This window comes from Antedon mediterranea, chromosome 9 (genome assembly GCF_964355755.1).
Source record: "Antedon mediterranea chromosome 9, ecAntMedi1.1, whole genome shotgun sequence".
In the NCBI taxonomy this organism is placed as follows: Eukaryota; Metazoa; Echinodermata; class Crinoidea; order Comatulida; family Antedonidae; genus Antedon; species Antedon mediterranea.
The window spans coordinates 24,182,051-24,196,567 of record NC_092678.1 but is presented as its reverse complement, the minus strand read 5'-3'; the positions used below and the strand labels follow the sequence as shown (position 1 = coordinate 24,196,567).

Below are 14,517 nucleotides of genomic sequence, written 5' to 3'. Positions count from 1 at the left end.
TGTCCTGTATGTATTGTTGATTAAGGTAAAAAATGACATGTGATAGAATTTCTTTATCATGACAAACAACTATAACAAGGGCTAAAACCTGGTGAGATATATAGTAACTTACCAGGCTTCTAGAAGAAGTGATAATGCCGCCAGAACTCCACACCAAGATGCGTTTACGAGCTCTTCCCATAAACTCTTCAGACCTAAATGTAAAAAAAAAATCATTACCCTTCATACCCCATAGAATATCTACTTGGATGAAAAATTAAATAACTATATTAACACATCATGCTTATTTGCATTGCATGTCAGTCTAAAGCCAATAACTTAAATAGGAACAACAGTTAATTAATTAATATCTAATTTGGACATACTTGGATCAACATCCTCAAGAACGGCATCATTGCGGTCCAACACGGTTCCACCATTCATTTTTTTACTGCCACTTTGATCTTTACGTCGTTGCTCTACTTCTAGTTCTGATGTAACAATCGTGGATACACTCCTGACAACGTCCAGTAGGCAGGTAAAAGCTATAGACAATCCGTAACCATCTGGCACGGTTGGTGCTTCTAACTTGTCTAGCATCTCAAGACTTCATAAAACATAATTGAAAAAGTGATTATGCTTTCATACATTTATATTCAATCACAGATAAATATGTAAATATGATTTAAGTTCAAATTACAAACTATTTCATTATGTAAATAAAAATCTGTCTTCAACCTTAAACTCTGAAGGCTTAATATATTTAAATATAAAAAGTAATCACTAATAAATTGAGAAAAATATAAAATAATTGAAATTTAAAACACTATAGAATTGGTTTGAAGTAAAAACCAACAAAGATTACGTCAAAGTTTAAATCTAAGAAAGAAAAATGACTGAAATAGGAAATATAATACTGAAATAAAAATGTATAAATGTCAGATAACATTTTAAATCTAGTTTTCTTGATATTAAACAAATATATATAACAAATTTTAAAATTTAAATGGATAAAATTAAAATGGAATGTTAAAAGGATAGAAAATCAATTTAGGTAAAGGGGAATGGAATAAAGGGGAATGGAATAAAGTAGAATGAAATAAAGGTGAATGAGTTAAATTAAAAGGAAACGAGTTGAAATGAAATGAAAAAAGGGAATGTATAAAGAGGAAGGAGGGGGGGGGGGGGAGAGGGTTAAGGAAAATGCAATCTCGTACAAGTTTCCCTTGAATGACTTCCCATTAATGGACTCATAGATTGTTGTTAGTGCTTCTGATAAGCCTGGCACTTGAACTAGTATCTTCATTTCAGTCAACCTCTCCAGGCTACATAGAACGGAGGTCAAAGGCCAGAAAACAAAATGTAAAGCTCATCATACATACATACTCAAATCTCTGTTATTCAACAATAACAAAAATACAATGAATTATAGAAATAATTGCAAGTGGTTTTAATGATTTTTCCCTATTAAAATAATGTTGCATTTTATCTCAAAACAAATTGTTTGTTCACATAATATTTATTAATTTTATGGAGGAGCTGTAGCTTGAGTTTTGCCTTCCAATGCCAAGGTTCAATCTTGAACTAGTGACAGGGTTGTAACTCATGATTGTGGAAACAGTCCTGAGTTACAACCCAACATCTCAAATGTTCATAAGTTACTTGCTCTTGAATGTATATGAAAAACATGAAGACATTATGAAGAAACAAATATTTACTTACAAAACTGGTCTGGCTGAGCCAGTTGCTGCCACGTTAATGAGTGGTATCCACACACCCTTGTAAGCGAATGCTGGCTGGGGTGTCAAACCTCCTCCTAAAGACATTCCACCTACTACCCCTGGTGACGAGTTAAGTCCATCTTTGCCAGAATTCACACCTAGTAAAAAGAATAGATGCTAATTATGTATCTATATGTTATCATATTATAGAGGGTCCAATAATAAGTTTGATGGTAATACTGTGAAAAGAAACTCATGATTCAGGGCTTGCCTCACTGTTTGCATATTTTTTTTTTATAAGTATATTATATTTCACATCTATTAAACATCAATGATGTACAAAATTTAATATTCTTACCCGGAAGAGCACTCTGCCTTTCAACAACAGGATGAACAAACAGTGACTGGATAAAAGAGCCTAATGCATTGACTATATTTGCAAATATTTTGGTAGAGTGAGTCTTCATGTCATAGGAAACACAAAAGCACCTACAAACAAAATGTATTAACAATTAACTCCATTAATATAAATTAAGTATTTAATTCTGCTTTAATGTACTTTTAATGAAACTTTACCGTAGTAACTTTAATTGCACACATAATTTATGCAGGACTTCTAAAGCAAGAATTCTCTGCCACATCGGTTTGTCGCCCTCTAAGAACTTCACCAGCAATGAAAGAAATATTTCCGACTCTGTAACCTATCATAAAAATATGTTAAGTCATTTTAAATGTAAAAAACCAAAATGCATTGAAATAGATGGACTTTAATAAGACTTAAATATAAATAGTCTTTAGAAAAGAGGGTTCAATTTTTTTTTTTTTCAACAAAACTTATAATAAGTAAAACTCTACACTATCAAACTTTATGTGACAAAAAATGTGATGTTCCCATATATGGACACGATGATGTCATATCACTACCATATTTAGGCACATCGCTACCATATTTGGGCACATCACACTTTTTTTTTATCAAACTAGTTTGATAGTGTAGACAGAGCTTTAGATACAAATAAGAAATATAATTGTACTCACTAGTATAGAGTAGTACTTATTAATAAGTACTGAGACAACCCTCAATAGCCTCATATTGAGTGGGAAGTATGGCTTATCTCCAACTAACGGACCAGTAGACATCAGGTTCTGTTTGTGTTTCAAACTTGGTGAGAACAGTTTAATAACGAGTGGACATACTCTTTCTTTCAACAGGAAACTGAACTCTTTATGCTGTAAGAACACAATTTTAATTTGAATAAATTTTGTTCAGTTTTTAATTTTAATTATTATTATTGTTTTTTCAGTTTGTAACAGGGAAGAGTGAAATTCATAATAATAATAATTAATTTCACTCTTCTATGGTTTGAACTAAACGTTTTTTTATAGTTTAGTTTAAAATTTTATATTGTAAAATTCTCCAAAAAAATGTTACAAAGGTTGTTGTTTGTTATTATTTATACTGTGCGACCTCATCAGTCAATAGATATTAAAGTATTTATGAACTATTTTAAATGTAAACACATTTTCAATAATAGATATCTATATTATAAGTGAGAGAGTTTGTCTGTTTGTTTGTCTGTTTGTTCGTTATACAAATTTTTGTTACTGCACGTAATCTTACATATGGGGTATCAAAATGACCGCAATTGTACCGGGAATGTTCTAAGCTATATTTCAACATCATCCGCCACCTAGGATCCATGTTAGGGACCAAAATGTGGTCAAAACCCCCACTTTCGATGTTTGTTCGTTATACAAATTTCCGTTTCTGCACGTAACCATACGTATGGGGTATCAAAATGATGGCAATTGTACCCGGAAGGTTTTAAACTACATTAAAAAAAATTCCCCCGACTCCTGGGGTTTTTGTGAGAGGGGTGGGGGCGGGGGGTGGTGTGGTGGTTTGTGATGTCATTTTTTGCTAGGGCTCGGGGTTGTAGGCTATTGAATTGTAAAATTATACTACAAAAGTTTGACAGTATTTTAATTATCCTCAGCAAGGCGTATATAGATATACATATTTTATTCATTAACCAATATGACACCTATTCATTTACACATTTAGCAAAGTACTTTAACCATATCCAGCTATGTATCGGTATCTTGGATTTTCTCATTACAGATATCCATTCCATTGTTTACCGTTACTGTGTTCAACTACATCACGATGCCTCCAAGGAAAAAAAGTATTTAATTATTCCTGGGAAACGGCTGGGAGTTTGGGGTGGGCCTATCACCATGACCGAAACTGTATTTGGTTTGTTTTAAACTACATTTGAAAACTGCCACTGAGGGATTATGGGTTGGGAGTGATAATAACATAACTTCAACAAATCACCCAGTGTATCTGGGGTGTGTTTGTAGTGGGAGGTGGAAGAGCGAAAATATTGTCGTAATGAAGTAGCCTATATGCTTGGAATTGTACTAGGAAAAGTTACTATATTTGAACTGTCATGGGGAGGAGTTAAGGTTTGTTGATTGTGGCTGGGGTGGTGAGAGGAGAAAGAAGGCTGGGGGCCCGCAGTATCTAAATTAGATATTTTAATTATCAGCCAATATGACACCTATTCATTTACACAATTTACAACGTACTTCAACCATTATTAGACCCATCATAGCTATGTATACTCCTCTCAATTTGAAGCTTACGTTGAATTGAATTTGTCCATCACTGGGAAGAATTGGTTTTTAAAAAAGAGTATGGGGTGTTATTGAAGAAGGGTGGAGATTGGTGAGTATAGACAGATACTGGCGTCGGGTGTCGAGAAGGCTTTAAACTAATTTTGAAACCCGCCCTGGGGCGGGTATAATTGCTAGTAGTGTTATAAAAGAGTGACATGTAATAAACAGTTGAATAAACTGAAGTTGTCAAAAATATGGCAATAGAAGGTAGCCATACCAGACACAGTATTAATGGCAATAGAAGGTAGCCATACCAGACACAGTGTTAATGGCAATAGAAGGTAGTCATACCAGACACAGTATTAATGGCAATAGAAGGTAGCCATACCAGACACAGTATTAATGGCAATAGAAGGTAGCCATACCAGACACAGTATTAATGGCAATAGAAGGTAGCCATACCAGACACAGTATTAATGGCAATAGAAGGTAGTCATACCAGACACAGTATTAATGGCAATAGAAGGTAGCCATACCAGACACAGTATTAATGGCAATAGAAGGTAGCCATACCAGACACAGTATTAATGGCAATAGAAGGTAGCCATACCAGACACAGTATTAATGGCAATAGAAGGTAGCCATACCAGACACAGTATTAATGGCAATAGAAGGTAGCCATACCAGACACAGTATTAATGGCAATAGAAGGTAGTCATACCAGACACAGTATTAATGGCAATAGAAGGTAGCCATACCAGACACAGTATTAATGGCAATAGAAGGTAGCCATACCAGACACAGTATTAATGGCAATAGAAGGTAGCCATACCAGACACAGTATTAATGGCAATAGAAGGTAGCCATACCAGACACAGTATTAATGGCAATAGAAGGTAGTCATACCAGACACAGTATTAATGGCAATAGAAGGTAGCCATACCAGACACAGTATTAATGGCAATAGAAGGTAGCCATACCAGACACAGTATTATCATTAGTATGAATTGAGAATTGTAAACTTACTCTTAAAAAGACCTGAGGGAAGCTGTTGAGAATAGATTCTAAGAGCTCTAGGCCAAACGTTCTACTCATCTCTGTCAAGCCTAACAGCCATGTAGGGTGTTCGGCATTCACTAACTGACATAGATCCTGGAAATACATAAATAAAAGAATTCAATAAGGCATAATAAAAAAATTAATATTTGGTAGTAATTATTGATTGCAGAATTTTCAATGCTGTGGAAAACTTTTACTTTCTTACTGATTCACAAATTATGAAGTTTTAATTGTTTGGTTTTGTTAACACTAATCTGTTGTATGTATCTGTAAGCAAGTTTTTTTTGTTACTTTCTAGAAGTGTGTGTTTTACCTGGAAGAGAAGATAAGCATCAGTAGCGCACGGTCTTAGAGACTTTGGTGGTAGACGACTGTTAGTCTTCAAAGAATTCTGATGAATACTATGGTCCTCAGCTCCAGCTAAAAATAAAACATAAATACATTGTATATCATTGCAGCAAAGAATTATAAATTTGTTTATTCTAGGCCTCCCAAGCATCATTAAGATTCTAGAACTGAATAAAGCTCTGTCTACACTATCAAATTTTATGTTTGGGAATATCACTACCATATCACAGCACATCACACTTTTTTTGTCAAACTATGATAGTTTAGACAGAGCTTAAGAGACTGTCCCAAATCATTCACAAAGTCTGTAGACAATCAAGATGTTAAAAGAATAAATTCTTTAGTATTAATATGACATAATTTGTATTACCTGCGTTAGCAGCATCCTCAGCAAGAACACGCTCAAACACTGTGCATACAACTTGTTGTACAATAGCTGATGCTGTGTTACTCACAGTGTTATCCTTGGAGAAATGTAACCGGAAACATATAACGATAGCCTGTAGAAACAAACAAGTGACAATCAGATATAGAATGTTAATGAGATATAGAAAGTGTATTAAACAAGTGACACTCATGCAAAAACAAGTATATAAGTCAGTTTCTATGCTTAAATAGAAAATGGATTGTTACATTTTTTTCATTATGTACTCTTTATTCTATGGATATGAAGTCCAAAATAAAGAAAACTTTTATTTACACATCAACGGATAGAACAAAAACATTATCTATCTTACCCGAGCAAGGGCGTTGCCACGTACAACGGTACTTGTTGTCACCAGTACCAGCGTCGTCTGCAAAACCTTTAGGTCTTCAATCCCACAATCCATCAAGTTCCATAACATGTTGACAACATTTGACCCTGCTTCCTAATGTGTAAAGTCATGGAACTTTTAATACAATATGGTACATCAATTAGCCTTGACATTTAAAGTACTTAAGCTCTGTCTACACTATCAAACACTACAACAAAAATGTGATGTGCCCATACATGGACATGATGATGTCATATCACTCCCATATTTGGGGATATTACTACCATATTTTGGCACATCACACCTTTTTTGTCAAACTAATTTGATAATTTAGACAGAGCATTAGACAATGGGAGTAAAATATGACTAGCATTACAAGTAAACAAAGGTATTTGCACTTCTACTCCTGCAGTGGAAAAGGAATAATTTAGTAGGAAATGGAAGTAAATTGACAGAAACGAATACACCCCAGACCAGTACATCTGCTACAAGGAAAAAATCAATAATTAACTATTGAGTTTTAATATGGATAACACTATGACAAACAATGCAGTGGCCAATGACTATGTTATTGATAAAACACACACAACATATAAACACTGATTGTGTGTTGATACAAGCTATGATGGTAGTTTATTACAGTGGGGGTTATAGGACATTTTGGGGATTTCCCACATGAGTAAAAATAGTAGGAAAAAATAGCTGTTCCATAAAATGTTCAGTGAGACATATTCAACTGCACACATAATATAAAACTGATTTCAATGAGCTATGGAGGTAGATTTGAGGTTAAACAAGCAACAGTATTATGTTGTGTAGTACAGAGGATAAAACAGAGACAATGTATAGCAGCAGCTAGCAAGTTACTCCACCACTGAAGGTGTTCTCTTTACATCTTCTATCTGTCATAGTGGGAGCCTTTTAGTGACCTTTGATTACACTTATCACCACTATTATAATGCCATGTAATGTATGCTTTAATGTCTTGTTATAAAACGACCTGATTTTATTTAATGATAATGTATAGCACATTCCACAAACATGTTGCCTTATGCTTAATTTACATGCTGTTTTTATAATGTAACTATTCAATTACCAATAACTCCGTTCCCTTTGAAACTCCTTCACTCTGTAGGCTACTAATCCACTAACCTGTGACAACGCCTGTTTGGCAATAAGTCGCTGGATTGAAGCCAGACAGATCTGAACGATTCTAAGATTCTTTGTATCACAGCCAAGTAGAAAGGGTTGCATTATTTCACCACTGCATGCTATCAATGCTATAAATACAAACACCATAGTGTAATTATAATAACTAGATGGTTCTCAAATACACAGTAATTTCAGCGTAACAAAACTGGCGATTTCAGATGTACGTACCGCGGGACTATAATACATTGTTGTTTACAGAAACGAATAAATAGACACGATGATTTATGTAGTCTACTAAAATTAGCACCCTGGGAATTACTTCCAAATTTTTGATTTGGATTCATGTAGGCCCCGTTTCTGCTGCCAAAAATATACCGTATATATACGGTATATTTTATATACGGTATATTTTTTGGCAGCAGAAATGGGTCTCATAAAAAATATACCGTATATATATGCGGTATATATACCGCATAAATATCCCCATTGTTTGTGGATATTATACGGTATATTCCAAAATATACCGTATATTTCGTACCCCGTTTCTGCTGCACTCAAAATATACCGTATATGTGACCCGGCCCACGTGACACGAGGTCAAAAACTAACAGAGCGTGACGCGTTTGTTTGGTTTTTCTGCTGCATTGACACACGCGTGTATAATAAGCAAGCAACAGATCAAAATATCACTGTGGACTGAAGAAATAACTATTTTTGCAATTCAATTGTGGGGAGAAGCGAAGGTTGGGGGGAGACTACATGGCAACAGAAGAGATACCGAGATTTACAAAAGTATCTCAAACAAAATAAAAGCAGAATTTGTGGTAGACTTAATAACGCCAAAGTTATCGGCAAACGCCGTCGTCTTCTTTGCATAAATGTAGTCAATGCCCATTCTACATTTTTAGATTGTTTGTGCGATGTAAATTCGCAATGCTAAGAGGTTTTGAGAAACCATAATTGTTTTGTTTTTGTTTTTTGTCATGTAACCTCACTACACGAGACTCTAGGTCAATCCATACTTCCGTCTCACAAAATGCATTTTGGGTATATGAAAGCCAACTTTTTTTACAGCCCACCCACGAAGTATGTGCAGCGGAAACGGTGCACGAATTTCATATACGGTATATATACGGTATATTTATACGGTATATTTATACGGTATATTTGGGATTGGCAGCAGAAACAGGGCCTTAAAGAAACCCAATTTGTGTTTTGTATGTAACATTAGGGATGAGAGATGGGAAAGCGGATAGGTACAAAGAGGAACAATTTTTAAATATATTCTTTATCCACTAACGAAATATTTTTTTCATGTTTTATAGGCCTATAAATAATATACCTCTAAATACAGTAAAACATTTGCGATGTAATACTTTGTTAAAACTGTCACTGTCATAATCGATTGAAATATTAAAGTACATATGTCACGATACACCACTACGACGTTTATATTTTTGGTAATTATTAATTAATACAAACGTTGAGAAGGAACTGTGTCAGTATAAAGTTTATTTGTATATAATAATGTGTTTATATATCTAACAGTAGAGCCTATCCACAATCTCAGTAATAAAGTTTATTTGTATATATTTTTATATTACATCTAACAGTACGAACATTCACAGTAAGAAATGCTCGATTCAAATGAGGACCAAAAATAGTTAATAGGTATTTACAGTATTGTTCAAGTTTATTCTCAAAGGGCCCATATATTTACCTACCGTATGTGTTAAACCAAGGGCTCATAAATTTACCGACTTGTGTTAAACCAAACTCTGGCAGACTGAGAGATTGGGATGTTCCATTCATCGCAAATCAATACATTTGTATAATCGTATATTAAATCTATCAAAATAGTATTTTTTTAAGAAAATCGGCCTGTCTTCAACATTATGATGCTGTACTCTAGCTGTTCAACCGGTTTTCAGCTATTAAAAACAATTATCGTAGGAGGAGATAGGAAAATGTTTTCAAGATGGACATCCATTAGACATTTAATACCACGATCGGAAAACACCCCTATTTGGGGCAAATCGTTGAACCTAAATTCGTTTTAATCGTCAATAACTAATTATCTAACTTAATTTAATTAGTAAACAGGGTTACATCAGGTGGTTAAAATCAGTACCGAAAGTACGAACCAACTTTATATACCATCGAGTAAAAATTCTAGAAGTAAGGCGCAATTTACCGAATTTTGCCCTTACGTAAATTTATATATAGATATGGTATACAATAGTAATAACACAATACTGTAAATACTAATAATACAGGAGTATACAATAAATACAGAATATAAACACCATCATGTAAATATACAATATATAATACTATACAGCAGTGTACATTTAATTTTAATAAATAATATACAGTACCAGTAAACACCATTGTAATACCATAAATACTATAGTATTATGTAATGAGTTAGCTATATCAAATGCATTGTGAAATAAGTATTGCTGTGTCCTTGGTTATATCATGGACCTATAAATCTAATGTATAGCCTAGGTCCATGGTTATGTGAATTTCAACTTGCAAGGGATTATCTAAGATTAAGCCCAGTGGGGGTTTCAGCTTGGGTTAATGGTATCACATCCCACAATTACCTGGTATGATATCCTTGTTTTTGGCTACCACTGTTCGTATCCTTAAGATCCCAGCCTCAGCAGCCTGAAAAACCATTATTTTTTAATTAATTACTAGGCCTAAGTTTTTGTAAACAAAGTATGAAAAATTAGTCAACCCTCTAAAAACCAGACACAGTATAATTCTAGGAGAAGTTAATTTAAGAAATCTGAAACACTACTATTGAAGTCATCACTATATCATTACAATAAAAGTACCAGTATTTTTCTTGCATATGTTTAAAATCTCTAATGATGCTAAAACTTTATAGACAAGATGTTGATTATGTTTGCATGGTTCGATGCCAACTCATCTTGGGTGTAAGCTTACACAAAAGGACCAGGGGTGTAAACTTGCACAAAAGGACCAGGGATGTAAACTTACACAAAAGGACCAGGGGTGTAAACTTGCACAAAAGGACCAGGGGTGTAAGCTTACACAAAAGGACCAGGGATGTAAACTTACACAAAAGTACCAAGGTATAAAATCATAGAGATATTATAGTGAATACTATAAAATCTCTATGGTAAAACTATAAGCTGGCACAAAAAAACCCTGGATGTTAGACTAAACAGGCCTGCTAAACATATTGTTTGACTTTCCATCAGTGTAACTTTGGTCGAATACTGTGAATAAATGCTCCTTACTTCTTTAACAGGTGGATATTTCTTCTTGGCTTCATTAGACAAAGCTCTCAGATCAGTCTGTAAGTTCTCCACAAGCTTCTTGGCACTGACTACGTCGGCAGCAGCCATTGTTACAGCGCCCTCTTAAACTGTTTCTACTATATCCACATCGATTTTATCTGTTAATTCTATGGATAAAAATAAAATAAAATCATTTTGTTTGCTATTGTATCGGCATGGTCTACTGCACACAGTACATTTAATGCCGTGTTTTCTAGAATGACCCTCTGTCTGTCTGCAGATAGAAAACTTGGCACATTTATTATTAATGATTAATATTTATGCATGGTCAACAATACTGCGCTAGATAGATAGAAAAATAATCTAACAAACAAAGGTGTTATATATTATTATTATTATGAATGACTGACTAAACACCTTACGCCTAGGCTAGGAGAATGGTTAACCACATCGCTCAGCCACCACCAGCACCACCACCACAGGCGAGGCCCCACTCCAGTAATTGCTAAGTGCTTATAATAGGCCTAGCTAGGCTCCTCTAGCTAGTAGGCTAGCTAGCTAGCACAGTCAGACTTATTAGAAAGCAAAAACAACGTCTATAGAAGTTGTTTAATTAAAAACTAAGCACACCCTAAAATACTACATAAACAAGTAAACAATACTTATCTACCTGAATATTAAAATTTAACAAATAGACAATTTTTAAGGTATTATTCTCCTCCGTTTTAGCTAGGCCTGTCACAAAACTGTCTGTTGTTCATTCCTCATCGTCACGCAATCACTACTCTACGCATGCGTCAACACTGCAGACTAGTGACGTGTAAATTCATTTTTAATAAATAGCCGAGTGTATTTATGTATAATTTCTATAAATAATTTCAATGAAATAAAAAGCAAAAAAAAAAAAAGCAAATGAAGAAACCGTAGATGCAATTACTGTAGTCCTAAAATTTATATAAATAAATATTTAAAAACGACAAATATATTATCCATTATTTTATTATAACTATGTTTCAATTTAAAATTTCAATATTTATTCTTATTAAATTGTTAACAGTTAGGACCTGCATCAATGGGAATCTCCATTTTAATTCAAAGCCACTTAATCCATACTTGACTCACTTTTGTTATCTAAAGAAAATACCCGATGTTTTTATAAATAACATACAGGCACATCACATACACAAGCGACACAAATGAAAGAAAAAAACTGAATAAATTTAACAACAACCATTTATTTATTGGCTCAAAACTTCTGATTATTTTCAACTATATCTGCAAAGAACTAATTATCAAATTTTTTAACCTTTAACCCTAAAAAAAATAAAGCATGAGGGTTGCGGCAGACAATGTATTAACATACTATACAACGGACTACTGAAGAAATGAACTTAATAGACAAACTTGAATGTATACTCTATGATTGCACGTGTATTGCAGTTAGACTGACACAGATATTTCACTAATAAAATGAAAGCTTAAAAATGTGATAACTTGTGGAAAAAAATAGTAAACTTACCTACAGTATCTTATTAACTAAACACGGACAAAATATGGAGGTAACTGAATACTGTAAATATAAGATTACTTTGACAAATATCAGAGGATTTAACAAATAATTTCAGATGAAATAAAACGAGGGTAACTTAAAATCTAGAGAAACAAAACACATTTTGAGAATTTAACATCTCAATTTATTTCATTTACAATAATCAGAATGAAACGTTGAATTGTCACTATGCGTTCTGCCTCTCTATTTGGAGTTAATCATATAATATTTTTAAAAATAACAATAAAAGCAATGTTTGTACTGTATTGTTAACACTGTGATTATTTGAATATGCAATATAGTAATAAAATGTAAATAAACTAAGCAAATAATGTAACAGTTTTTATGGGATGTACTTTTAATTGCAGTAGTAGAGGGAGGCAAACCCCCTACAACCCCCGCCACCCCTATAATAATATTACAAATTAAATTAATCTACAATAATATTATCAAATCACCTCATTCAAATTACAGTATATACCATTATACTATGCAAAGAATGGTAGCAGAATAGAAGCTGTATATTGTATCAATTACGAGGTCAGTATATATAATAATGAATAATAAGGTGATGTTAGGATGTGTTAGGACAACATGGTTGAACCCAACACATACATTTTGCACTATAAAGCTATATATAATATAACAGTATACATAAAATAGGCTTAAGTTAACTTGCCAATAACAGGGTGAAAACAAAGACTAAGTTAACTTGCCAATAACAGGGTGAAAACAAAGACTAAGTTAACTTGCCAATAACAGGGTGAAAACAAAGACTAAGTTAACTTGCCAATAACAGGGTGAAAACAAAGACCACGCTTTGTTGTTGTTTTGGTCATAACAACAATTCTGGTACACTGCAAGATCCAGGACCACAGGATTGTAAGACAATCATCTTAACCACCAATCATATCACTACAAACTAAATTCTTAAAAACTCATAAAAACAATATGTATAATAATCTATTTTTGGTACATTCTGGGTATTTACATTTGAAATCAAGTAATTTTATAGATTATTGAAAAAAAAAGTTTAAACTATCATTAACATACATTAGGATAATTTGTATTTATTCATATCCTACAAAGCTTGAGATCAGATTGCTGGCTGAAACAAACAACGTGTTTCTAACATTTGTACGTGCATAATTATAAATTATTAATTTCCTGGTTAAAACAGCAATACTGTCAATTTAAATACAAGTTGCATTTTATTAAAACATTTTATTATATTAATGCATTCTAATTATGAAAATATCGTTATTAAAGATGTATAAATTATATTATTATATACAAAGAAATAATTTATGCAGGAAAATAATTTCTTGTTATTTAAATAGAGAAAAATAATTGTATGGAAAATTGTTAATAATATAATAATTTTCTACTATACGACTATATAAGCATAAAGAGAAATCATTATAAAAAATACTGTTAAATATGTAAATATATCAAATTAGTACCTTTTATATAGAATCACAAACAATAACAAGTTTTTGTTATTAATTTGTTGAATTCATTATACATGTATGCATTCATGGATTACAATATTAAAAACAATTCAATATTTTACTTAATTTTTTTTTATCTCAATAATTACAATAGCTAATCAACAAATTTAATAATAACACTAATCAAAATACTATATAGTACAAATAAATATTTTCACATTTTTTCCGATGAATTAGTTAATTATTTGTAGCTAACCCAGGTTCCAATACTAGTACAGTAGTAATCATAACCTCATATTAGGGAGGGTAAATCTAATTACAACTCCCTAACCATAGTATAGAGGAATTCCTACAGTTTGTGCATATATACTGAATAATGTAGGTTAGAGCTTGTGTTACTGCAGTAACTGGAGCAGACATGTATGAAACAAGGTTCTAACGAACAATTCCTAATCAGATATTTCTAATTATTTAATTTGAAATTTTCTTAAATAACATAGTAGTACTAAACACACATGACTGTTATTATTTAACAAAGTATTTATATAAAAAATAAATTAGATATTTTTTGTAGGTAGTGTAACTGTCGTTTTTATCCTGAGTATA

The 14,517-nt window shown here is 32.8% G+C and overlaps 1 protein-coding gene across 10 annotated transcripts in view; it reads right to left on the bottom strand.

Annotated features, from left to right (window-relative positions):
• LOC140059436 (protein MON2 homolog) overlaps positions 1-11,671 on the bottom strand; it is a 31,792-nt gene extending 20,121 nt beyond the window's left edge. For 6 of the 10 annotated variants that reach the window (XM_072105348.1, XM_072105350.1, XM_072105352.1 and 3 more), the window contains exons 1-15: positions 11,582-11,671; positions 10,912-11,078; positions 10,246-10,309; positions 7,637-7,764; positions 6,467-6,598; positions 6,100-6,229; positions 5,695-5,801; positions 5,349-5,474; positions 2,739-2,930; positions 2,277-2,401; positions 2,059-2,189; positions 1,702-1,858; positions 1,197-1,304; positions 366-586; positions 113-194 (exon numbers count right to left, since the gene is read on the bottom strand). In XM_072105348.1, the coding sequence (XP_071961449.1) occupies positions 113-194; positions 366-586; positions 1,197-1,304; positions 1,702-1,858; positions 2,059-2,189; positions 2,277-2,401; positions 2,739-2,930; positions 5,349-5,474; positions 5,695-5,801; positions 6,100-6,229; positions 6,467-6,598; positions 7,637-7,764; positions 10,246-10,309; positions 10,912-11,019 (1,811 nt within the window). In that variant the 5' untranslated portion in view covers positions 11,020-11,078; positions 11,582-11,671. The remainder of the gene's footprint in view (positions 1-112; positions 195-365; positions 587-1,196; positions 1,305-1,701; positions 1,859-2,058; positions 2,190-2,276; positions 2,402-2,738; positions 2,931-5,348; positions 5,475-5,694; positions 5,802-6,099; positions 6,230-6,466; positions 6,599-7,636; positions 7,765-10,245; positions 10,310-10,911; positions 11,079-11,581) is intronic. The other 4 variants (XM_072105355.1, XM_072105356.1, XM_072105358.1 and 1 more) reach the window with 1 other exon arrangement.
• Between the last annotated feature and the right edge of the window lie 2,846 nt (positions 11,672-14,517).